This window comes from Talpa occidentalis, unplaced genomic scaffold (assembly GCF_014898055.3).
Source record: "Talpa occidentalis isolate TD23 unplaced genomic scaffold, MPIMG_talOcc4v2.1 talOcc4.11, whole genome shotgun sequence".
NCBI classification, from domain to species: domain Eukaryota; kingdom Metazoa; phylum Chordata; class Mammalia; order Eulipotyphla; family Talpidae; genus Talpa; species Talpa occidentalis.
The window spans coordinates 18,668,970-18,696,296 of record NW_023601104.1 but is presented as its reverse complement, the minus strand read 5'-3'; the positions used below and the strand labels follow the sequence as shown (position 1 = coordinate 18,696,296).

The following is a 27,327-nucleotide window of genomic DNA, read 5'->3' as shown; positions in this document are numbered from 1 at the left end:
TGACACTAATTTACTTGGCAAATCAGCCTTAGCTCCCTATCTAATTTTGCTGATCAAATGTCCACTGCTTTCTATACTAGGACAAGTTTGTTGTTTTTTTTTGTTTGTTTGTTTGTTTGTTTTTGTGGGACCCTCGCTGGTGGTCGGGGATTGAACTGGCGCTGCAGAGGCTGCGGGCAGCCTCTCAACCCAGCGCTCAACCACTGTGCCATCAGGGGAGACCCTAGAACAAGCAGTTTTATATGCAAAAAAAGTACCCCTCCTCCAAGTCATAATTTTTATCTGTAATCACACTGTTTTTATGAAAAGATCTCACATTGTATGGTTAGTTTTCAGAGGACTTAGCCTTCAAACTGGTAAAGGTCTCATCAAGCTGGTGTGTTTCCTATCACCTGGTACAAACTGGTTATTTCACCAGAATCCCTGTTTGCTGACTTACATCTCTAAGTTAAGAGTAAATATATCTATTAACCGCATCAGATGATTTTTTTTTATACTAAGAGAGTCACAGAATTACTAAAATCAGTCCCTGGGTATTACCTGGTCTCAGTTTACTTATATATCAGTGGCATAAATCACTGAGACTGAAATGCCACTTCTGATGTAGCTTGTGTTTTAGGATACACAATGCAGGGGTGACCAGGAGGCTTAGAATCTTTGGTTACTAAGTCTCCAGCTGACTTACCATGTTCCTTGCATCTTGAGGCAACTGTAAGGAGAGGGCACTAGAGAAAAAGCACATTTTACTTTGAATACCCTGGACAGGCTAGTGTGAAGGCAGGGGATGTGGACAGGCATCCTGAGGATCCATCCATGCTCTCACCTGTCTGAAGTCCACAAAGTTCCTCCTGAATATCATGCAGAAATAGCAGATCAGACCAGCTTCTTTGGGGTTGTAAGAAGCAAATTATTCTTTTCATCCCATTCCAATTGCATCTGCTCTTTCTGGCTAATACCCATCAAATTACTAACAGTATTACTTAATATTCTGCCCTTTAGATAATAAATGTATAGACCAAAGAACAATATAGATCATTTTGTATTTATTACAGGTTTAACTGAGTTTTTTCATATTACAGAATTCAACTGCAAAATAAGGTAATTAATGCCTTTTAAGTTGTTAGTCACTTGCATTTTTCCCTCCTAAAATTTTAACACAGCAAGACACCTTAAAGACATGTAAATAAGTTCAGTGCACTTTCAGAGGCTCACAATCATAAGACAAAGACCACATTTATCCACAAAAAAATAAGACAAATAGTTCAAATATTTTAAAATATCACTGACATGAAATTAAAAAAAAAAATACTGCATTTTCACCACAAGTTTTTTGGTAGATGACAATATGGTTCAAAACAACGTTCCTGTGCAGAGCACATGCTGTGCTTGGCATGCTTGGCACATTCGCACTTGTGACTGCTCAGCATCCACCTGTAGTTCTTTAGAAGAACCCTTACTCAAGACCTACTTTCCCCTCAGACTGATCTCCACAGGTCTATTTTGGTGGGAGGCTTATCCTTCTTGCTTCACCTACCCTTAAGGCTTTCCTGTCTTCTTTTTATTCTCCCTCAGATTCATACCTGCTGCCACCTCCATTCTCAGCAGAACGCCTGGCATAGAATTCACACAGCTGAGCATCCCTCCAGAGCTCTTATTCTAGACTTGCCCTTTTAGCTGACCACGTTATAGGGAGTTGATCTATCCATGAAAATCATTCTTCCTACTTCATAGTCACATCTTCTACAATGCAAAAAAAGGTCGGCAATACCTGACTTAGAGTTTAAAACATTGAATTTAGCTTAAGCAGAATATATACTGCCCTGTAGTTCTTTAAAACTTCTTTTCTATTACTGTTGTTTTTAAAATCATAAAAATATAAAAGTTGTAAACATTCTACTAAACATTTCAGTAGAAACCATTACCCTATTTTTATTTAGTTGAGATCAAAAAGAACAAAAATGGTACCATGTTCTTTAGCAGACCTGAAATCTTCCTTCCAGTCCTACTCTACCATTACATGTCTCCCACCATTAGACAGTTTTGTAGGTCAACTATCTCTCTGAAAAATGCTACTGTTCCTCATGAATACCCTTGTGGCAAAGCAACAGAACAGCTTATGGTAACCTCTCCCAAATAACTATCCATTTGTTTGCTGCGCACCTTACAATCACTTCTCCACACTCAACCCAGTCTCCATGCAAACAGAGGAAAGTAAGGACACAAAAAATTGGAGCACCTCCTTTGCCACATGCTACATTCCTTTAAAAAATGAGAAAATATGTCCTAGCTCTTTGTCAGAGTAGCAGCAAAATCAGGTGGAGTGGGGATGCACTGACAGAGGTAGGAATAAAGAGGAAGCTGGTAAGGTTAGCCACCAGAGTCCACCACTGAAATAGCACATTCCCTTTACCATGACACTGCTGGAGCTTGGGGATGGAGATCTTTTATTCAAAAGGAGAAACCTTCCATGCAGGAAATGCCAATCACTTATCACTGCTCTTAGAGCAAGATTTTACTGTGTTTTTGAAAGCATGAAATTATTACATTTTTTAAAATGAGCAACTTAAAATTTAATTTTTACAATACTGCTTTTGTTTTTAGGGAGGAACACTCTAGACACAAATGACTAATGAATCTATCAGCTCTGGAAAATTCCCTTACCATCTTTATCAGATAAGATTAATGAGATAACCTAAAACCAGAATTCACCTAGGTGGCAAAAAGTACCAATTAACCAAAGTATTAAATGCAATGACTTTAAACTGTATTACCTGAATAGACTCCATGGTGAAGTATCAGAAAAAAGTGAGTAATTATTTTCCACAGCACCATAAAGTTTTATAAAATACTTTCTCAGTTTTCAACATTAAATGCATAATCTCAAGAGTGTGGTGCATCATTCATATTAGCTTACTCTTTACGCTTGCTAATAACAGTTTTGACAGAGGCCACATAGATGCAACTATAACAGGAAAATAATATATTTTACTGTCATGTACTTAGTTACTTTAGTGGTATCCAGTGAGTATTAGATTCAAAAGCTAGGAAAGATAGTTTTGCCACTTACATTGTAATCACAAATTCTAATTTGCCAAAAGGATCTAAGTGGCAAGGATCTGACTTAATGAAAAAGTTCTTTTGTATCTGTTTGCTTTAGTACTGTGTGCTCTTAAGGGTTTTGTTTCTCTATGATAGTATTTTGTAAATGGCTTTAAGTAAGAACACAGTAGTTCGCTTTGATTTTTAAAAATAAATATAAGTGGGAAACAAATTTTATAGGCAAATTATCTGTAATTATGTGAAATAAGGTATCTGTAACAAAAACTATATCATATATCAGATTGGTTTCCCCCAAATATCCAACATGCTCACAGATTTCCTGAACTATTAGTAGTGTGTGCTGTGCCAAAATAGTTCAACACCAACTTAAGCAAAATATAATTGATAGTAACTTTCTACCAAAAATCATATACCACATCCGAAAGACCAATATGAATTCAATTTTTGGGATTATCAATTCCATGTTTATCTTTCACTAATGCAGAGAACGAAGAGTTGGCTTCCCTACAGGTCAGCTAGCAGTAGGATAAATTTGCTATAAAATTATTTATAACAAAATAAATTATTTTTAGTCCCTCTACACTAAGTGATATATAAATCAATTACAGTTTATAACATTAGCTTAGGTCACTTTTTTGGGACCCAAACATACTGTACAATCCTGAGTAAAAGATTAGGGATACAATTTCTCGGGGATCCTTCTTGACCAGGAATCAAAGAAAACACTTAAAAGCACAACTTGTAGTTATCCCCATTTTCATTAGAAGTACCATGAGCTTGTTTCACTTTGGTAAATAAGTTTATCTATGTAAACCATTTACTTTTATAAAATAAAATAAAAGCAGAATTTCTGCTAGGATCCCTCTATCACCTTTTGACACTGATACAGTAAGTAGTCGGGAAGAGCAGAGCAGGAGGATCTGAACCACAAGGCTACCACATCAGCATGAACCCGGAAATGCAGCAAGCAGGGGGTGGATGGGAGCAGCTGACAGGCCAAAAGCCCTTCATTACCTACAATGAAGCAAAAATTAAAAATTACTTACTAAAAAAGGACTTCAGTAAACAATTCTCCAATGAAAATACCGACAGGCCAATAGGCATGTAAAAAGATATTCAACGTCACTGAATAAGAAAATGTAAATCACAACCGTGAAACAATTCAAGCTATTAGGATGAGTGTTGGTAAGGATATGGAGAAAGTGCATTGCGCATTGCTGATAGGAATATAAATGGTGTTGTTCCTGTGGAAAGTAATATGGCGATTTCTCCAAAATGTAAGTACAGAATTACCATTAGTCAGAAATTCCACTTCTAACCAAAAGAACTGAAAGCAGGGACTCAAACACAGATCTTAGACACCCATATTCACAAGCAGAACTTTTCACAATAGTCAAAGAGGGAAGCAATTCAGTGTCCATCGATAGATGAATAAACAAAATGTGGTATGTTCATATAATGCAACAACGTTCAGAGTTAAAAAGGAAGGAAATTCTGACACAAGCTACAACATGGATGATCTTCATTATGCTAAATGAAAAAAAGCCAATCGCAAAAGGATAATTAAATTATTTGATGATTCTACTTATATGCGGTACTAAGAGTAGTCAAACTGATAAAAAGCAGAATGTTAGTTGCCAGGGCTAGTGAAGGAGGGGGTATGGGGAGTTAGTGTTTAGTGGTCATAGTGTTTCAATTATGGAAGATGAGAAAACTCTAGGATGGTGTTGGTAATGGCTGCATAATAATGTTAAGTACTTAATGCCACTGACCTATACATTTTAAAGTGGTTAAAATGATAAATTTTGTTATGTATATTTTACTACCAAAAAAATGTCCTGGATAAAATCTGAACACGTTATCTGAAAAATTCTCATAATAAGAATACAGTAACAAATCTCATACTTATAAATGAGTTATATTCAGTTTGTGAGAAAGACAATCCTACACAAGGATTGTCTTTTTTGGAACATTACCAACCTATAATGTCAACAACATGAAATCTTAGTTTCTGTTGTAAGGTCTCTAGGGCAGAAGGCAGCGCAGCTTGAGATTCTGACATTTTTACATTTTGCTTCACATCATTTGCAAAGGATAACCACAGTTTGCCAAAGTCTTCAGTCGAGATTTTTAATGGTCTGAAAATAATTTTTTAAAATTAGATGTATTTTCAAAGAATAAAATCATTCTAAACAAACAAACACATTTAAAATGAACCAAGAGAATAAAACATAATCATTGAAAATCTAGGTCCAACAAAATTTGTTTTAAAGTAGGAAGAGAATGCATCATCCTCCAACCTGAAAATACTGGAAACAGGCAACATTATTAAATTGCAAATGTCTTTTCAAGAAATCAGTCAATTTTCTCTTTTTCTGAGTATTAGACATTCCAGTAAAATTTTACCATGTTTTAATTTCATGAATCATTCAAATATAAAAGAAAAATTTGCTTCCACGTATACTTTGAATTTGAGCATTAAATACTCTATTAAGTTGTACACAGTAAATTTTCTATAGGGTCATTAGCAGTTTCTAGGAAACTGAGACCTTAAGTTAAACAAACTGTAAGAATAGCAGGTGCTCCAATAACATCATGTCGTTCAACTTCTGCCAGGATTGATTTTTCCCATCAAAGTAAAAACAAAATGATGGTGAGGGACTCCCTGGTGGCACAGGGGTTAAGTCTCAGCAATATGAAGCTATCGGCAGCCACAGCAGCATGAGTTTGATCTCTGGTCAGGCAGGTAACCCCCATGGTGCAGCAGACCTCTTCTGCCTCACCTGCTGCTCCCCTCAGCAGTGTATTTCAGTAGATCTGCCTGTTCTCCCCACTCTGTCTCTGATGAATCCTCTCACCCCCACCCGCCACACCTCTGGCCTAGATCCCAGTTCCTGTATGCATAAAATTTTTAAAATATCTTTAAAAAAATATGATGGTGAAAAAAATATTATTCAAGGACCTGCTTTACAACAGTGTGAAAACAAAGACCTAGCACCTTAAGTAAATTAGACCAAGAGAAAAGATTTCAACAAATTTATGTTAAAACTGGTTTATGAGGGGCCTCCCTGGTGGTGCAAGAGTTAAAGACAGCGCTATCAAGCTACTGCCAGCCACTACAGCATGAGTTCTATCCCTGATGGCCAGGAGCAACCCACATGGTACAGCAGATCTCTCCTGCCTCGCCCGCTGCTCCCCTCAGCAGTGTATTTCAGTACATCTGCCTGTTCTGCTCCCCACTCTGTCTCTGGTGAATCCTCTCACCTCCCACACTTCTGGCTTACACCCCAGTTCTTGTATGCATAAATAAATAAATCTTAAAAAAAAAAAAAAACTGGTTCATGAGACTGAAGAGTTAACATTTAGGTGTGATTATAGGAATTTTTATATTCTACTTATTTTTTCTATAGCATTTGAATTTTTTCAAGTACTAATGTTTTATAATTAGGAAAAAAATTTTAAGGTAGAGAAGATTTTTAAAATACATACAGAAGAACTGTTTGTGTTATATATATTGTGTTTCTTCAGGTTACAAATGCTCACTTGCGATCTATCTTCATAGTCAGAATTTAAGTTTTTGCAGTCTGGATTTTATCTTACACAATGGCATCATGTGCATAAATACTCCTTGACAGACTGACAGACATGCTCTTACTAAAAAACTTTAAAGAGTGGGCAAAAATTATAGTAGTATAATACAGTGGATGTGCAGAAGTTAAAGTTTACAGATACTCTTGGTATTCTGCATTGTTCAGGCAGGCTTCCTTTTAAAAAATGCTTGAACACAGTACAATATATTCACATAAAACTAAATGAGAGAAAAGTTAAGAGATTGTTCTCAGTTATTTCGGTAATGCTGCACAGTGCCTAGCATAATGCTAAAAAATGCATGCCTAATAATATTTTATTAACTTTGGTGAGTAATTTTCTTGTAGATCTCAAAATTAATGAACAGATTTTATGATATAATTATATAAATGAAATACAAATGAAAAAACATTAAAAGCTTTAAAAATGCAGAATCTTTACAGCAATTTCAATTTAAACATTTTTCAATATTTCTTTCACTCAGAACTTTTCCAAGAAAACCACAATCGACCCCAACTAAGTCAGGTCCCATACTATAATCTCTCGTAACATTTACTTTCTCTTCATAGCATAATTCACAATTATATGTGTATTTGTGTGATGTTCAATGTTTCCTCCATGGGCTAGATACTCCCAAAAGGTAGGGACTATGGCTACTTTTGAATTGTAATCCCCTAGTACCTAGCACAGGGATTCTTTTCAGTGATGAAGCCTTAATAAACATTTCCTAAAGAATGAATAACTTGAATTAACATTTCAGAAAATATTTACCTAATGAAATCTAACAGTGATAAATTTACTGAAAATTCAAGCTGAACAGAATGAGTATCCATCATTTGATAATTTATAAAACCGGAAAGGTTCCCTTCTGTAAAAGGTTTTTCCATCTGCACACTATACTGGAAGTTTTTGATGCTTTCTGCTTCTGTCACAGGCAAGAGGCATCCAAGCTGCTCAGTGACCTGTAAATAAAAGTAATGGATGCATTGAAGAAGGTATCAACACAGACTATCACATGAACACCAACTTTTGAGGTGGTACAAAACTGTATTCTGTGAGATGTTAATAAAAACCACATTATGGGACCTCCCTGGTGGCACAGCGGATGAGCGCTGGGTTGCAAAGCTGCCTGCAACCTCTGCAGCGCCAGTTCAATCCTTGGCCACAGGGTGAGGGTCCCACATGGCGCACAGACCTCTCCTGCCACCTGCTGCTCCCCTCAGCAGTGTACTTCATCTGCCTGCTCTGCTCTGCTCTCCGCTCTGGCGAATTCTCTCACCCTCCCGTGCTTCTGACTGTACCCAGTGCTTGTATAAATAAATAAATAAATCTTTAAAAAAAAAAAACAAAACAAAAAACACATTATGAAGATGACTGACTTTACTTGAGAAAAATTCATTAGCATACATAATTAGGAAATAATAAATAGCATACGGGTCAAAGTTATGTAACAAGTGGCATTACAATAAAAACCTCTGTCTAATTTAACAACAAAAAGATTAATAAACTCTAGTCTTATAGCTCTCAATCCTGGCTAGTACCAGGTTTTTAAAAGTGGGGGAGTCTAAAAAAAACCTATGTCTACCCTTCTTATTCTCCAGTGTCACTCAAACTCTGGGGTAAAGTTCAAGTACATGAGTTGGGTTTGTCTTTTTTTTTTTTTTTAAGCTCCACGGTGACTCTAATGCACACCTAGAGTGAGGAAGCTCTGCCCTGGTCATCAGCCCAGGTGAGATCTTATTAAACACATTCTAGCTTAGAGAAGAAATTGGGTCAGTTTGTGAAATATCATATCTCCACAAAGAAGCACCCATAGCAATGTAATTAAGTATACATCCAGAAGTCACAATGACCATCACCCAGAGCTAGGGAAGTAGAACTGACACAATGGCACTCAATAAAGAATAGCAAATCAGTGAGAGAAAAAGTAGAGAGAATACACAATTATCCTTCAATGTTCTTACTTGGTTTTCTGATGTCATATTGAGCATTCTGTCTCAGTGCTTATGAAGAATGAATGAAACATTTAAAGATTGCAAGAAAACAACACAAAATACACAATGAAAATAACAACACAGTAACATCACATGCCATGTACTGCTATAAGCACTGTACAGCTATTAACTTCATTTAATCCTCACAGCAGCAGGGACACACTATTATTTAATATCTTCATTTTTAAACATGAGGAAACTGAACCACAGAACAATTACATACTGGATCATGTAACAAAACTAACAAGCAGCAGAAGGAAGATTCAATGTCAAGTTACCTGACTTAAGAGCCTACATTCTTAACTACTGTGCTTCATTTTTGAAACTCAGCTTATATTTATGACCTTCCTCAATACAATCTTTTTTTGTTTACTGTCTTTCTTGTCTCTACTACAAATATTAAAAAAACTGTAACACCTTTCATTTTCTTTGCTAAAGAAGAAAGAAGAATGTGGAAGAAACATAAATCATCAAAAGAGTCAACAGCAGAGGGGCCTCCCGGTCGCCCAGGTGTTAAGTCTCAGTACTATCACTGCTACAGCAGGAATTCAATCCCCGGCCAGGGAGCTAATCCATTTGTGGCACAGCAGACCTCTCCTGCTTCACCCGCTGCTCCCCTCAGCAGTGTACTTCAGATCTGCCTGTTCTGCTCCTGACTCTGTCTCTGGTTAATCCTCTCGCCCCCTGCACCTCTGGCCTATACCCCAGTTCTGTGCAAAGAAAGCAAATAAATATTAAAAAAAAAGAGTCAACAGCAGAAATACTTTGCAAGTACTGTTCATTTAAGGCAGAAGTAAGGAATCATTCATTGTCTTACCTTGAAATTTTCTGCAGGAGAAATTTCTAAGTTAGCACTTTCCAACTTTAAATCACTCTTATTAGAAAGTGACCAAACCATCAGTAAACAATCGTCTTTCCAAATTTTGTAAGAAGACACTGATATAGTTTCATTATTACACACCTCCGTAAGATCTGAGTACATGTGTTCAGTTGCTTCTTCCAACAAAGAAGCAGCTAAAGAGATTTCACTGGCAACTGCAGTGGATTCAGGAGAGTGAAAAACTTCCATATTACTATCAGCAAATAAAGAAGGAGTAGAAAGCCTACAATTTGAGAGTTTTTCAACCAAGCGTTGTTCTTTGAGTGACTCAGAATCCAAAAGTTCTGAATTGAGAGGAAGTTTCCTTAAATCTTTGTCTCCTCTGTCCGGCAAATTACCCAAATAATAACTTTCTTCGTAAGTCACATCTGACGAAGAACTAAAGGAAGAACAAGCTGTAATCTGAACACTGGTTGTTTCTTCACTTTTGGTTTCCTTGACTTTTGATTTCTTTTTGAACTTGTGAGGGGTGGTATCTGCTTTTCCTAGCTGTAAAAACAAAATTTAACAATAACATAAAAAGAAATCATGCTATTAGTCACGAGTTTTAAGTGTAATTTCAAATGAGCAATTCACTAAGTTGTTATGGTTCCATCTATAAAACATAGATTAACAAAGAAATGAATAAAATTGTATGCCCTAAAATTCTAACAGCTACATAAGTTTATTAGATAAATCTTATTTCTCATGAAGTCAGAAAATGAAATAAGGTGAAAAAGTCAATCATGAAAAATTCTTAAAACCTGTTAGATTACAGAATACTAGAGGTCATTACTGCACAAATTAAAAAAAGTGAATGCAGCCATTTTTTGAGTTTCTAGATTTGGCTTGTAGAAGCTGGAGAGCCTCAAATGTGATAGTCCAAATTCTGGCTCCATTATCTATAATATATTTTCTTCAGGGAAGAAAAATTGATTTTACCTTAGAGTCAACTGGAAAGAACTCTATTACTGATGCTTGCTACAGGCTCAAGACAGGAACAACCAAATTTGCCATCCTTGAGTTATCCTGAAGAATGGTCTGCGAGACCCTGTAAGCAGGGTGATGACTCAAGTATTCCTTTGCTCACAAAGTTCTACCTGCTTCAGGTGCAGAGACCTGGTGCAGAGACCACCACTACTCTAACTTCATGTCTCCATCCTCCTGGAGGCTTCAATACTGTGTGGCCAACCTTTCCATGACTCTAGTTAGTCAGAATTCTAGTTCCCTTTTCATACCTTCTCCATCCCCAAAGCCCTAACAATTCTTCCAACGCTCAACGGATGAGTTAGTTTGTCTCCTACCTCTCAATCTGGAAGTCATCAAACAAGAACTAACATTCTGCTGACATAGAAACAAAAACAGGGGCGAAGGACTTCCATTTCCAGGAGTCCTGGGACTCAAATTAGAAATATATTAAATGGCTAGATACTGCTCTTCAGACCAACAGTACTCTGGTGCTTTTCTTTGTTTTGTCTTTCCTTTTTTCTGAGTTTCATGTTTTATAATTTCTATTACTTTGTATCCAAATTTAATGATCTTTTCTGCTGCACTGTCTAATCTGCAGTTAATCAGAATCTACACATGACAGAAAACACTAGAGTGATACCTTTGTTAAAATATTTAAAGAAACAGTCAACCCAAAAAAAATCTTTAAAAAGTGAGGGTGAAATTAAAGATAAAGATGGGGAGAAAAAATATTTGACCCTTATGAACTATATTTAAAAACTAACTCAAAATGGACCACAGACCTAACAAATAAAAGCTAGTTAAAATGAAACACCAATATAGCTTTAATCTATGTAACTAGAACTTTAAATATTAGAAAAAACATTAGGAAAGATTGCTAGAGAAAGTAGCCATCCAAAAAGAGGCATCATACAGATGGAACATATCTGGTTGGTGCTAGTCCTATCTGCTTTACTCTAGTGACAGAGGAAAGTTTGGGCATGAGGGGTGAAAGGACATATGCTAATTTTTTGTAGTCATTTGCTTTTCCTTCTTTCTGCAGATGCCATCTGCATTATAAACAGTTTCTCACAGAATTCAGAGTCCCATAAAACAGGAAAATACACATTTTGCTATTTTTTTTACTATTTTAATGATAGCTGGGGGGAGGGGGAGAAAAGTATAAGGGGTAAATGCAAGAAGAATTTAGCATGACTTAAATAGAAAAAAATCTTTAATTACATTTCTGACTTCAAATTCACCACAAAAAAGTCTGATACTAATCTGTCACCCTAAATGCTCTCCTGAGAAAGATTAACTAAAAGCTACATACTTTGTTAAGACAAAAATCCTTCAACACAAGCACTGAGGTTCACAAATCAGGACTTCATCAGCTGGGGAGCACTCTGTCCTGCGTACACTCTGACCACTGAGAATTTGTCCCATCAGGGCCATCGCATTCACTGGTGCCCTTACAACAGTGAGCTGGAACAACTTAAAGCCCTAAGATCAGTCACTTTGGTGCTGAATTGCAAAGAGTAACTGAGACAGTATTAAGATACAGTACTTAGTAGTACTTTTAGGCTGTATTTGTTTTTTCTTAGGAGAGTGAATCAAATCTGACAGAAACAGGTCTGGAAAAGAGAGGGACATAGGTAAACAGTGTAGTGTGTTATACCATCCAGCCTGGTGTCACCAGGAATGGAAAGTTCTAACAATTGAGAAGCAGGATGAAAAAACTGGGATGACATAAAGGTAAAGAAAATTTAGCTCTAATCACAATTTTGCACGAGTCAGGCTTACTACCCTACCAAATAGAAAGTTACAAGGAACTCCCAGATGCTCAAAAAAGGCAACTGTTTTCATGCCTATTTTTTATTCTTTGACTGTGAGAACGATCTATTAGCATAAAAAGCTTTGAAAATTAGCACTGTAATTTCATTTCTGCCTAATTCCTTTTGGTACAAATACATTTTTATCTTCTTAGCATTTGTGAACAATGTGTAAGTAGAACTTTATATTGTTTGTTTTGTTTAATATATCATAATCATTTTTTTACTTTACAAGGCAAGCATTTACCATTTTTAATGGCTGAATGATAGTCTGGCTAATTCTCTTACTGTTAGACATCTAAATAAAATCTTACTTTTTACAGGGCCTCCCCTGCTGGCGCAGTGGTTGAGCGCTGGGCTATGAAGCTGCCCGCAGCCTCTGCAGCACCGATTCAATCCCCGGCTGCCGGCGAGGGTCCCACATGGCGCGACAGACCTCTCCTGCCGCCTGCTACTCCCTCAGCAGTGTACTTCATCTGCCTGCTCTGCTCTGTTCTCTGCTCTGGCGAATTCTCTCACCCTCCCGTGCTTCTGACTGTACCCAGTGCTTGTATAAATAAATAAATAAATATTTTTTAAAAATTAAAAAATAAATTTCAAGAGCTAGTGCCCAGAGGTCTAGCCATGTTGTTTTTTTTTTTTTGTTTTTTTTTTTTTTGTTTTTTAAAGAAAATCTTACTTTTGGGCCTTCCTGGTGGCGCAGCGGTTGAGCACTGGGTTGCAAAGCTGCCCGCAGCCTCTGCAGCGCCAGTTCAATCCCCAGCTGCTCCCCGGCCACCGGAGGAGGGTCCCGCATGGCGCGCAGATCTCTCCTGCTGCCCGCTGCTCCCCTCAGCAGTGTACTTGGGTCCTTCTGCCTGCTCTGCTCCCTGCTCTGGCTCTGGTGAATTCTCTCACCCTCCCGCGCTTCTGACTGTACCCAGTGCTTGTATAAATAAATAAATAAATAAATAAATAAATAAATAAATAAATAAATAAATCTTAAAAAAAAAAAAAAAAGAAAAAAGAAAATCTTACTTTTTACAACTAAAGTTTCATTTTAAGAAGTATTTTTTCCCTAGATATATCAACATCGTTAACTATCATTATTGACAATATTTTCATTAAGCCCCCTAACTGTTTTGTTCATCCATGGTAATGAGAGTACCAAAGATCCTATTTGTAACTTTATTTGGACCCGGACTCCTGCGTCAGCTGACTGGACTAGAGAGAACATGTGACTCAAGCTGAGTCAGAACTTTCTCTCAGGAATATAAAAAGTATGTCGTTGGTGGCTCTGGAGCTGGGGAAGCCACAGTCAAGAGCTTTTATAGAGCCGGATTTTTTTTGCCAAAACAAGGAATATAGATTCTCAGAGGAATATTACTACTTACCAAACTAATTGTACTTTCTGATCCCAGGCCAACAAATAATGATGATGCCAAAAGATACTTTTCTTTCTCCTCTTTAGATTGGGTAAGGAGTTGAGACTGATCCTTTTTTGTTATAGCTTGATCTACATTTTCGATTATTATACTCTCTTGAGGAACAGCTGGAGCTTCAATTTCATCACCGGTTTTATTTTCCTTCTTGGGAAGATAGCCCTCTTTCCCCCACAGTTTCTTTATGCCTTCCAGCTTCAAGCTATTTGTCCTAAGGAGATTGACAATGAAAACAAGTCAATTTAAATCAATTCTAAACAGTTACTTTCTTGAGGCATTTTTAAAAAACATCATTACCATAATCTTTTAGAAATAGTTTTTATATTATATACTTTATGCCAGATTTTATTTTAGTTATATTCCCTTTTCCATGCTCCAGCCAAAAGATTTAAAGTAAGAGAAATTTAGACTTACTTTAAAACTCCAGGTTATTTAATTGCTAATTTCATCTGCATCTATTTAAAAATAGAACTACTGTCAGGCCTCCCTGGTGGCGCAGGCAGTTGAGCGCCATGCTGTGAAGCTATCCTCAGCCTCTGCAGTGCTGGTTCGATCCCGGCCAGCCAGCGAGAATCACACATGGTGAAGCAGACCTCTCCTGTCTCGCCCGCTGCTCCTCAGCAGTGTATTTCTTCAGTCTGCCTGTTCTGTTCCCCTCTGTGTCTCTGGTGAATCCTCTCACCCTCCCACGCATCTGGCCTGTACCCGGGTTCTTATATAAATAAATAAATCTTAAAAAAAAAAATAGAACTACTGTCATTCATTCCATTCCCTCATTGACTTTTCAAAAATATCTTTCATTCTACAGGGTTAAAGATCAATGTTGACTATTAAGTTTCTTAGCTATAATCACTCAATGAAGGCGCTCTACATAAATTCACAAAATAAAGCCCTGTTGAAACAACAAAAAAATCATTCAAATTCACTCCTACATATAAACTTACCTTTAATCCACAAGGGCTTCTTAATGTGAACACTAGCTACATTTTCAACTACTATAAAGGTACTTCCATAAAAATGAAATGATTGATTATTATTCCATTCTAATTTTGTTGGAATCATTATCAATTTGATTTTCCATAGTCATAGTAGGCCAAAAACAAATACAAGTGGTGAAACTTCAAAATGAGAAAGAAAGAAAACCTGAATGTAAATAAAGAATCCATCCAGGGAATTAGTCTATTCCTCCTCAATATTTACTGCTGAAAGCTCATTTACAAAAACCTCCTTCTCTTTCAGGTACAAGAAGAATTTTTTTTTAAGTTTTAAAATAATAAAAACTTAGTTGTCAGCGCTCTTAAAATGAAACTGGTTGTCCCAACCTAAATGCCCCAAAATAGATGACTGGATCAAGAAGATATGGTACATATACACCATGGAATATTACTCAGCATTCAAAAAAGATAAACACATGCAATTTGCAGCAACATGGATGGAGCTGGAAGGGATCATGCTCAGCGAAATAAGCCAGAAAGAAAAAGAAAAATACCAGATGGTCTCACTCATAGCAGGAATCTAGAAAACTTAAATAAGGGACCAAGAAAATGAATAACTATAAGAAAGAAAATATCAAAATCAACAAACAACTATGAACCAGAGACACACTATGGGGGGTGGGGGGGCGGGGAAAGGAGGGATTGGGGTCAAAATAAGGGGGTTGTAATTGTATGGGGAATATAAAAATAAAATAAATTTAAAAAAACTGGTTGTCCCTCCACAAGCAAATCCAAAAGGTTGATGGGAACCACTAAAATGTCCCCAGGAACTCTAAGATGCTCAAAAGCAGCAACTCATGGGATTCATGAGTACCCACAGCAGGATTACAGTGTTTCTGTCATTCCTTTTAACAAAACATATCCTTTCTTTAAAAAAAAAAAATAGCAATTCCCCTAGTTTTACTAATAAATGCTTCAAATACTAGTTTAACAAAAAAGACAGGTGTGGTGGGCAATGGATGCTCCAGCCAGATCCTCCTTAAAGGAAGGACGTGTTGCCACAACTGTTGGCAACAGCTTCAGGAATGCCCCAATTGCAGAGTGCCACCTCACCTGAGAACACACTCCTTCTGAGGGGAGCCTACATCTAATGACTGATGAATATAAGCATAAAGTCCTGGAACCTCTTTAGGCCCAAATCAATATAACTCTGAGAGGCCATTCTAGTTTTAGAGTTCCCTATGGGGTCAGCAGAGGTTGTCATTGACACTATACTGCATCTAACTACTCACTCTGCCTAAACTTGCTTCTTTCTCCTGCCTTCCATAGTGGCTGATCCCAAGGGCACTCCTCAATACTATGTATGCTAGAATTCCATTGTGGAATGCACATCCTGGGGAGCCCAATCCTTATCAACAGGTTAAAGGGGAAAGGGGAGGGAAAGGGAACCTAAAAGGAACCTCCAGTTGTTTAAATCTATTTATTTATATATATATTTTACATCACTCCTGCAATTTTAATGAGTTTTCTAGCTTATTTCATCTGCATACATGCTTATTATCAACATAAATAATCTCTCTGCCACGTATTACATAGTCTTTAAAAAAAGCAGCAAAATAAATAAGAGCAGCATAAAGTCATTCATATACAAAATACGCTTCTTTATGATATGAAACTTACTGTAAATGAATTTTTTAAATTGTCATCTTTGCCTGATTTTGACAACACTGATGGTATACTTTGCATTGCTTTTAATCAGACCATTTAAACACAAATATAAACTCTGGCAAAGCAACCGTCAAAAGATTAGTTATATACTTCAATTCAGCTCTAGGAATTCCCATTTGAGGTAGGGTGCTGCCCTGTAATAGGATACACAAGTAAGAAAGTTTAAATTGGGTTTATTCTCAGTTGCTAGTTACTGCAGAAGAGCTATGGTCTCTCCACTAAAGTTGATGTATCTTGCCAATTACCACATAGGTTCCAAGTCTGAAATAATGTGTAAGCTGTAGTCCTCTTTGGAAATAAATTTAAAATTCATCCCTCCTCATGTCCCATTCCATGGTAATGCAGCATGTATAATTCCCAAACAGCATTTCCGAATGTCACTTCTCTGAGGGTAGCACACATATACATAGGGAATTTATAAGGTCTTGTCATATTTCCCAGATCCTACTTCAATACTAAAGAAAAGCAATTGCTATCACCTATTGCACAGGTGAAAGAAAATGTGTAAGTTTCCTCCTTGGGTCTGGAGGGTTCCTATCTCTCTCTTTTTCCCTTGACTCCCTGTTCTATTTAGGGCATTTCATTGCTATTACTACACCATCACATGCCCACAAACCTGCGAGGAGTACCAAAATTAAATGACTGGGAAAGAAAAGAAGGTGGACAAGAGAGTAGGAAAAAAAGGATAAGAAAGATAATTTGAATTTATGCCATTTTATTCAGCATATCATTTTACACTCCTTAATCTATCAGTACATGTCACTCTTCTGGTAAGTACTTCTTAAAACCATCTCATTGTAAGAGTGACAAATGCAAAGACAAACATAAAATTACTTAATGAACATTATGAGAACTCAAAATTCAAATGCCATCTTTTAGAGCTGTCACCTTTAAAATTTTATCACATTTACTTGCTTTATGTCATATCAAAATGCTGACCAAAGTTATCCACCTTTGATCACCAATTTTATTTGGTAAACTCAGCTTTTGGATAATGAGGCCAATCATGGCAATGACAATTATTATCGTAATAGCACTTACCATTTATTGATCATTTACTATGCCCTGGGTAGTAAGAGGTAACTTACACTCATTTTATCAACTTACTTATGTTTCTAAAATCAATTTAATTACATTTCTAAAATCAAAGTCTAACTAAAAAGTATGAAGATTTGGATCCACATGAGATATTTACACATAGGTATCACCAGTTATCTGGAGAGAAGCTCTGAAAGCACTCTGAACAAAGAATACAAAGCATTCTCAGATGAAGTTAGTCACCTTATTTTATGCCCGTCTCTATTTGTTCCAACGAGAGAGTTATAAGGGCTATTTATCAGAAGAATGACACAAAGATAAGCAATACAGAAAGAAATCTGAATATTCACCTGGGTGCATAAGTTTTGATATGCTTCTTTTAAAAAATTAGATAAATATATGTGTGTGTATCTACATTCTATTCCATATTTTATATGTACATATATAAATTCAATTTATACATTATTACTATGGATAAAGCTTGTATATATCCTATGCCGTCTTGGAAGGCAAGTGAGTTCTTAAAGAACATATTGTACAGTATCAACACCTCAAGAACAATAAATAGAACCAGTTAATAGTCCATGCAGAATTTAGCTATTACATTAAAACACATTGTTACTAATGTGCCTTTCCCTTTGAAAACTAAAGACCACTGATATAACTTCTTGGAAGTTATCCTAAAAAAAAGCAAATAATGATCAAGATGGTACAAAGCAGAAGAAGGCAAATGGAATGCTTAAAGACATTTAAACACTCCCATATGCTCAATTTTAATAAGAAAGGAACTTACTCTTTCAGTCCTGTCTCCGCACTATTCCCAGATATATCTGAACCAAGAGAAATGCCAGCAGGAGACTGTCGTCCAGTGAAGCCAGATGAAGAAAAAGAGAGTCCATATGGTTCAAAATTGAGAACTAGAATTTTAAAACAATTAAAAGGTTCACATTTAAAATAAAGCAAAGATTATTCAAAGTGACCAACGACTACTAAAACAACTGGGTAGGTGGATCCCCTCCACTTTGCAATAAAAACTCCCCTAAGTAGAATTAAATACTAATCACTTTTTGCATTCTCTGCTCCCTACTCTCCTATGTTTAACTGTTAACTCATTCCGACTGTACTCCCTCTACTCTTTTCTTATGGTTAACCACTGACTTGCTCCAACTGCATTTCTGGAAATTAGGAAAAAATGATTGTGTTACATCCCTAACAAAAATTCTCTGTGCCTCTGAGGTTGACAGTGGCATGGAAAACATCTTATTACTGAGAAAACACCCTGGAGGGAAAGTTAAACGACTTGACTCATGTCGCCTAGACTGCCCAGCACCTCCTTGGACGTGGAAATACAAAGTGCCACACTCTCCTCACATTCCTTCCTCCCTTATTCAGTCACAGCGCTCCCACCATTTAACTTCATTAAGGTGCTAACTTCGCTGACTTCCTTGGTGGTCATCTCATACAACAAACTCCTCCACATAAAGACTTATCTTGTGGTTCAGAGTTTGGCTTTCTGGTTGTGAGCAAAAGACCTGGTCTGGCCATTTATAATTCAAGAATGGAATCCAATCAGAGGGAAGGAGGGAGGAGCACAGGGGCTGTGGTGATGATGCAGAGGTGCACTGGTGAAGGAAACTCTATGGGGACTACACCTGAGGGAGGGGGTGGGAAGCAAATATTGTTTAAAAATGAACAATGATGTAAACTATAAATTAAAAAATTTTAAAAAAGAATGGAATCCAGAAACAATTTTTAGATTTTACAGATGGTCTAATAAAATAGTTACATTAATAATAATGCAGTTAAGATTTACTGAAAATAACTACAAGATCTGATTCATACATAGTGTTTCAAAACCACTGTTTTATATTGGTTGTAAACCAGTACAAAAAAAGATGGAAAAAAAAAATCTACTATGCATCTTTGCAGTACTAGTTGTTCAAAGACAAGCTGTCCTTCATTTTTACTTTACCTCCCTTAGAAGATAAGAAAGGATTTCATTAGGAAAGACAACTGATAAACCAGGTATAGTGAAAAGTCACTGCTCTTGTGCAAAATGAGCTATGAATGAAAATATGACCAGTTTCACTTAACAAAATGCTCTTGTACACATTCCAGTGCCAAATGGACTGATGGAGCCTTCAATGTGAAATCTCCCTTAGTAATAAAGAACAAGGTTCACTTTGAGTCTTTATAATGCAAATGAATCCAATCAGAGCCATGAAAATTTATATTGTTATCATGGTAGAGCAGAAGCCAACATCCATTCTCTTCTTCTTTCTAAATAAAAAAGCCTTTGAATCTTAGGTACACAGCCACCCAGGGAAGAGATGGCATTTCCAGACTCCTTTGCCATGTGACTAAGTTCAGGCCAATGAAACTATGCATATATTTTACATGTAACTTCTGGGAGGAATACCCCCGGAAGAAAAAAATCTTCCTTCTCTGCTTTCCTCTTCTAGATTCAGAAAACTATCATCAATTCTAGGCTGTCCTTTTCAGGATTTCTTTAATGGGAAAGAGCAAAACTGTCTTTGTTTTCTAACATGCTATTTATTTAGTTAAACCTAGTTCTAATCATATTTATCTTTTTGAGCTATCTAAATTACAACACAAAGGATCTTCTTAAATTATCTAATTATCTTAGATAATACAAATGTTAACTTCTGTGATTATAATCCTAATTTGACTAATGAGGAAACTGGCAGAGTTTGCCATAAACTTACCCCAGATTACAAAGAAACTTAATATTGCCTATTCCAAAGTAAAGGGGACCTTATCCAAATATTACTATCTATATGCTTGTTTGTTAGCTGAATGAGTTATACAGAAGATGAATCAATGTGCAGTAGCCAAAAAGTGCTAAATAATTAGAAGAACTGAGTTCTTGATGTAGGTAGGTGTTAACTCTGAGTGTGAACTAGACCTAATTTCTTTGTAAAGTGTAGGACTCAGACAAGTTCAGTAGTTTCCAAATGTTGATTTGATAACCAGGATCAAGTTGACTTCATAAAACCTCCCACAGACCTTTTTTATACATACAGTTCAGCTTTCAGAGATTCAGATACAGAATGTAAAGGAATAATGTTTAATAGTCTGCATCAACTTTGAAAACTTTATGATTCTGATTCATAATCATAGGTGGAAGCCATTTTTAAAAATCTCTAAGGTTCTTTTCAGCCAGAACATCTCATCTTAAGCTTTTCAATCATCTAGCCTAACCTTCTATCCCATATTGGCCTCTTTTTAATAGCATCTACGACAGTCATCAGCCTCTGCATTAACACTTTCAGTAAGAGTGAATAGCTCAAGAAATCTCAAGAAATGTTTCCTATGCACAAGGGAAGACCAAGAATTTAAGTCAAAGAGCAATTAAGATAATGAATTTAAACATAAAGAGAAGAAGAATTCAAAATTTCTCTCTTCAGAGAAGAGAGAAAATGAATAGATGTGGAAGGGGAAAGCCTCTGCAGAGTAGGCAGATAAAATGACAATCCTGAGAGAAAAGAATAAAGGTTGTCATCTAAGGAAGGCCTGGAAAGGCTCGAAGTTGAAAATAAAGTTCAAATCACATCATTTTCATTCTTTAGTGAACATTTCCCAAGTCCTTTTAGTGGTAAATGACTAGAAGAGTCAGATTTCTAAGAGTTAACTAGATGTATTAGAGAGTGTGTACATGTGGGGAGCGAGAGACAGAGAATGGTATGCAGAAAAAGTCAGGAGAAGGAAGAAGATGGCTGAATTGAAACTTTAACGAATACACAGCAGTTATTAACCAGATGAATAGTGAGGGCAAAGGACAATTCATGCAGAAGAGAAAGCATTAGCTGGAGGCAGAGTCCATGGGGGTTAGGAGTTACTGAAGTAATCCAGGGAGAGATAAAAAGTAAAGTATCCTCAGCAGAAGTGAGTAAATCAATATTTGACCTGATCACAACCTTTGTGACTTTAGAGGCCCTGATAATATGCACACTTCTTTATATGATTATATACACTCCTTTCTCATACTCCATACTGCAGTTCTTTCATATTGTGATCATTTGGCTAAAAACTACTCTGACTGACCCCAGTTATTATTTTTTCAATGTGACATCTTTTTTTAAAGCCGTAATTCTGTAGATAGGAAATCATACTGCTGTTTTCCCAAACTGTTCCTGGCTGTCTCTAACATTGCGGCTGTAAGATATGCCAATAATGTTTTAATAGAATAGTCCACACTGATACCTAAATGCTTTTCTTTGGGAGGGTACTGGTAATAAAGTCTGTTTCCCATCATTCCAGTTTTTTTTTTTTTTTTTGCCAATTCTTAGTATCTTACAACATTTCCCTGAAGTTTATTCTTATAAACTAGGCATTTGTCTACCCTAGAGCTAAGTATCACTGACTAGCTACTACTTTCTGCAAGTGATTTATGAAAATCTCAAGATCAGTTTCAGAATTACTGATAATTGAAGGATTACAGAATTAAAAACTTTTTACACAAAAAATACCTAATTTCCCCTTATTCTTTATTTTCTATGTTATAGCCAGTTCAATTCCAAGATAGTAATTTTTGTGACTTATTCCTCAAATATTTATTTAGTACTCACTATATCCTGTTTCATAACTACTTTCCTTTTCTATGCTATAGATAGTCTATATATGATGTAGATAGAGCACGAAATTTCAATTGTACTCTAGAGTACTTAAAAGAATAGTTTTGGGAGGAAAGAGGAAGAACCTGATTTGAGAACCATCATCTTTATAATGATAGTTCTGTGGGAAAAAATATACTTGGCAGAGGAATGCATTAATTTGGGGAATTCCAGGGCTATTATATTTGTGTCAGCCATTTAACTTACTTTAAGAAAGAAGACAAGTGATACCAAGAATTCGGCTCTTCAACCTACCTCTTCTTTCCTACCCATATTTCCTCATGTGAAAATAAGGAAATATTGCTATGGTAAGGAAATACGGGTATGGTAAGGAAATATGGCCATGGACTATGTCTCCTACCGTGGAACATCAGGAACATCAGGCCTAGCATATCACAGGTTCTTATATGAACTATAGTCATATGCACAATAATTGTAACTTAAAACTTAATTTTCCCCCACAAAACATTCCATAAATATTTAAGTAGTTCATAGGAGGGAAAGTGACTATTCTTTGAGAGAGAACTAAATTGTTCTAGGTCATTAGGTACACTGAGCTAAGTAACGTGTCAAAAGCCTTAAAAGAGGAAATACTTCTGTAAAAAGATAGCATCAAGTCTATGACTAGTATTTGTAACTTTTTGGTCTCATTTTAAGATCAATCATTTAGTTGGACTCAAAACTGATTATGTCTAGCACAGAGCCTGGAAAATAATAAGCTCTCAATAAAATCATTAGTGAATAGGAACAAAACACGTTTCAACACTGACTTTTCAGTATTCACATTCTGAACTCCTATATAGATACATTCAGTGGTCTCCCTTTATGCATATATATATACATCCCTTTCACCACCCAAATAGCTCGAAGATTTCCTCTACCAAAATCATGACCAAGAAGTCATTCCCTAAGAGGCTACATTTTTTAAATATGAAGTTATTTTTTCCTTTCTTAACTATTGTGAACTTTGCTGATCAGACACTTTGTTGGAGGAAATATTCCAATACACTTAAAATATTTAAGATTGCTCAGAATGAAAATGAAGCTCATTAGTTCATATAACCAGTTTTTTCCAGAAACTTTTCTGCAGCCCTGGTTCATATCTGTCAGCTCTCTAGCACAATGACCAACAAGATAACTCCACCTTCAAGTTCTTTCGAAATTCCATCGTAACTATCCTATCATTGGTGCTTTACGTAGATGGAGCTTATGACTATGGGAATACTGCTAGACTAAATTTTTTTCAGGATATCCAAAAATCTAGGTGGGGTAAACAAATCATAAGCAGATTTAAAGAAAGATAATAAAAAGGGGCCTCCCCGTGGTGGCCTAAGGGTTAAGTCTTAACACTCTCACCGCTACAGCATGAGTTTAATCCCCAGCCAGGGAGCTAACCCACACATGGCACAGCAGACCTCTCCTGTCTCACCCACTGCTCTCCTCAGCAGTGTATTTCAATCTGTCTATTCTGCTCCCTACTTTGTCTCTGGTGAAACCTCTCTCCCCCCAGTTCTTATATGCATAAATAAGTAAATCTTAAAAAAAAAAGAAATCTTTAAAAAAAAATGATGTCCCTATGATCTAGTTTACTATAAACCAAGAAAAATTACCTTTTTCCTGAGAAAGCTTTTCCTCCTGCCTTTGGTGGTGAGGTTTGTAAGGTGCTGCCCCCTGACTGAGTTCTTCAGCCACAAAACCATCCAGAAAAGATAAGGAAGCATCTACCTTCATTAAAATGAAGCAAAAATTATGAATTAAAAATTTTTTATCCTAAATAAACTGTACATTCAAATAACTTCAGCCCATATATCCTAAAAACAATTTTTAATTGCAAAATAGAACTTCAATTTTATAATAAAAGTGCTACCAAATGTCTAGTTTTCTGAAACATCTCTAATCAAACCTCCCAAAGCTAAGGCCCTAACAAATCATTTGCAATTATTATTAATTTCCCTGCAAAGCAGAACACATTTTTGAGCATCCATTGTATTAAGCCAGCATTTTAGGTGCATTAATTGAGACAAAGGAAGACAGAATTTCTACCTTCGAGAGCCTGTAACCTACTAGGAGAGAACACACACACACACACTATGAATTACAGCATCTATATTAGTTTCCTGCTACTGAGGATTAAAATTAAGGTGTTGTTAAGACTGATTTCTTGTGAGGTTCCAGACAAGACTAAGTTCCTTGTCTCTTATAGTATCCAGAGGTTGCTAGCATTCTTTGGCTTATGGTCCCATCACTCTTATCTCTAATACTAATGTTATTTTGCCTTCTCCTCTCTGAACTCTTGCCTTAATTTTATAAGGTCACTTTTTATTGTATCATGGCCACATGGATAATCCAGAATAAATATCCCTATCACAAAACCCTTAATGTAATCACATCTAAAAAATCTCTTTTAACATATAAGGTAACAAAGACAGATTCCAGTGATTAATACATGGACATCTTTCTTGGGCCATTATTCAGCCTCCCACATAACCATTATCTATCCTATCCCCTTTAAATTTGAAAATGTTTTTTCACAAACTGATTAAAAATTACTTCATTTCAATAAGAACAGAAAGATATAAAAGAATGATTAAAGAAAAAAGGGGAAAATAGGTAAGAAAAAATAAGGAAGAAATGAAAAACAAGATATACACAAAAGGATAATACCAGTGATGATGATCTCAGAAACCACAGATTTGCTTCTCATGATATAGCCAAGTGCATGCAATCAGCTCAGATAATTTAGAACAACAGGTAATTCTCAAATATTTTAGTAGCATCTCACACTCTGAATTTGGAAATGTTTAGTTTCAATAAGATCTTAACAGATGATGCTGTGTCATCACTGTCTTTTATTAGAGGAAAGGGAAAGAGTAGTTACTTCCTAGTTTAATTCTATACACATTGTATTCATTTACCATTTCAAAGAACATTCACTGGAATGCCTTAAGGCAAGGCATCTGTCCTTAAGGAATCCTCTCACCCTCCCACACATCTGGCCTGTACCCCGGTTCTTGTATGCATGAATAAATAAATCTTTAAAAAAAAAAAAAAGGAACTTTTGAAAGAACTAATGAATACTGCCCATTATCTCCTCTTTCTCAACTATAAAAATGTGAATAAATTTGGCTTTTGAAATGTTTCTGATTTATATCAATCTGAGGAAGAGACTAGCATGATTTTGAAGGATTAGAAGTAACTTTAAGCACTAAAAGAGGAGATGGGCTGAAAGTAAGTGGAAGGAAAGTTAGCTGGTAAGGTTCCCAAGTGATAAAGAATTTAGATAGTAGATAGACTAAATAAAATGAAAACTATTTCTTTTATATTCTCAAGGAAAACAGAATAATAATAAAATGGCATATATCATAGAACTCAAAAGAGATAACAATAAAAGAAATCCTTGAGTTACATATGGGAAGAGAGTTTTACAGGGGGAATAAATCCCTTTACTGCAGTTCTCCAGAAGAGATACTCTTCCACTCTTGTTTAGGATCACAACTGAATGGAAGTTCTCAAACTGTCACTTATATTAATGGAAGAAAAACTCCAACCTTCATCGTAAGTGCTACAGAAACTGTATTTTGATATTTCCGATATATCACAAATGCAAAAATTATTCTGTGTTTAAAGACAATGCAAGTTTTAAGAAGATGGAACACAGATGTCTTACCACCATGTCTTCACAACTTTTATCAACTGGAAGCAGGCTCTTCATAAGTTCAACATTCTCATGCAAATGTTTTAATTCAAATGCATGCTGTCTCATACAAGTATCTAAAGATACAGTAAATTCCTGGATTAATTTCTCAACTATGTTACAAGAGTGCACTTGGGGTGTCAACTTGGTCACAGCAGCAATTAACCAGGCTTTTGTTTCTGAAGAAATGGAGTCATTCATAAGTAATTTATATAGCTTGGTAATAACTTCCTCTGGTTTTTCCTTATCTAGGAGGTAGGAATATTCCCCTAAAACCTATGAGTAAAACAAAGATATAAATATCAAGTTATATAGCAAACTATACTTGAAAATATAAACAAATAGCTACAGCTGGAGTGAATTTAAATTAAACATACTCTAATGATGAAGAAATTATTAGGTAAAGATATAATTGTACATTTGGGTTCAAAATTACACAAGAATAGGAAATGAACACCAAAAGGTTTTCTATATCTTTGTTAACAATACATAAAGCAGCATATCTTTACAAGTAAGCTTTCTTCTGAGCTTATAGAGGCAGTTGTTAGTTTCTACACTTTGACACTATTACTATTTCCTGTAAGTAGTAAAACAAGTAGTTTTCACATGCTAGTATGCATGAGTCACCTGAGCTGTTTTATACAAATACAGATTTCTAGGTTCTCGCCCTAGCTTTCTGATTTAGTATGTGAGGAACTACAATACACATCCTGGACAAGCATCAGCTGATTCTGATGTAGATGATCCACGGAAGAGACTCTGAAGAACACTGGTCCATGCTACATATTTTTTTTCTTACAGCTAACATTTCAAGTGAAATAATCCTACTAGTCAAAAAATTATTAATAAACTGACAATTCGTGGAATTGAGAGATTTCCGAAGTGACATTAATAGAATATTTTCTTGTCTTTGGTGTAATATTGACACCAGGAAGAAGGAAAAAAAAGAAGTTTAAATTTAAATTAATATGCTAACATTTAGCAGAACTACAAAATATTAAATATAATCTATGACCCATCAGTTACACTACACCAAATCTCCCCCTAAACACTGACCCTTATGTACAAAAAATACATGAAGATGATGGCATGTATGCAATAATATCTGATTATATTACATAAAATTGTGATCTTCTTGCAAAGACATAAATTCCCTTGCTGGCTTTGCAGACACAAACATCTATGTTGAGAGGCCCAAGTGGAAAAGCTGAAGGCAATTCAACAGCAGTCTATAGTCAACGGTATGAAACTCAAATCCCAGTCCTAAGACTTAAGAAACTATCCTGCCAACAACCACACATAAGCTTGGAAGTAGATCCTTCACCAGTCAACCTCTGGATGAGACCACAACCCAACCAGCACTTTGATTGTAACCCTGAAAGACTCTAACCGAGAACCCGACTAAGCCATGCCTCGACTCCCGACCCACAGAAACTCTGAGACATTAAATTTGTGTTGCTTTATGTACTAAGTTTGTGGTAACACTATTATGCAGCAATAAAAAACTAATGCAACATAGGTACATAAGTATTCACAGATACAAACATAGGTTCACAATGAAAACACAAGAAATGTATTATAAACATTTATCTAAAT

The 27,327-nt window shown here is 36.0% G+C and overlaps 1 protein-coding gene across 1 annotated transcript in view; it reads right to left on the bottom strand.

Annotated features, from left to right (window-relative positions):
* Positions 1-999: 999 nt before the first annotated feature.
* AP4E1 (adaptor related protein complex 4 subunit epsilon 1) overlaps positions 1,000-27,327 on the bottom strand; it is a 56,940-nt gene continuing 30,612 nt past the window's right edge. The window contains 8 exon segments of the mRNA XM_037502475.2: positions 1,000-4,074; positions 5,041-5,198; positions 7,420-7,610; positions 9,460-10,011; positions 13,655-13,913; positions 18,197-18,320; positions 23,648-23,762; positions 25,705-26,007. Coding sequence (XP_037358372.1) covers positions 3,914-4,074; positions 5,041-5,198; positions 7,420-7,610; positions 9,460-10,011; positions 13,655-13,913; positions 18,197-18,320; positions 23,648-23,762; positions 25,705-26,007 — 1,863 coding nt within the window. The 3' untranslated portion in view covers positions 1,000-3,913.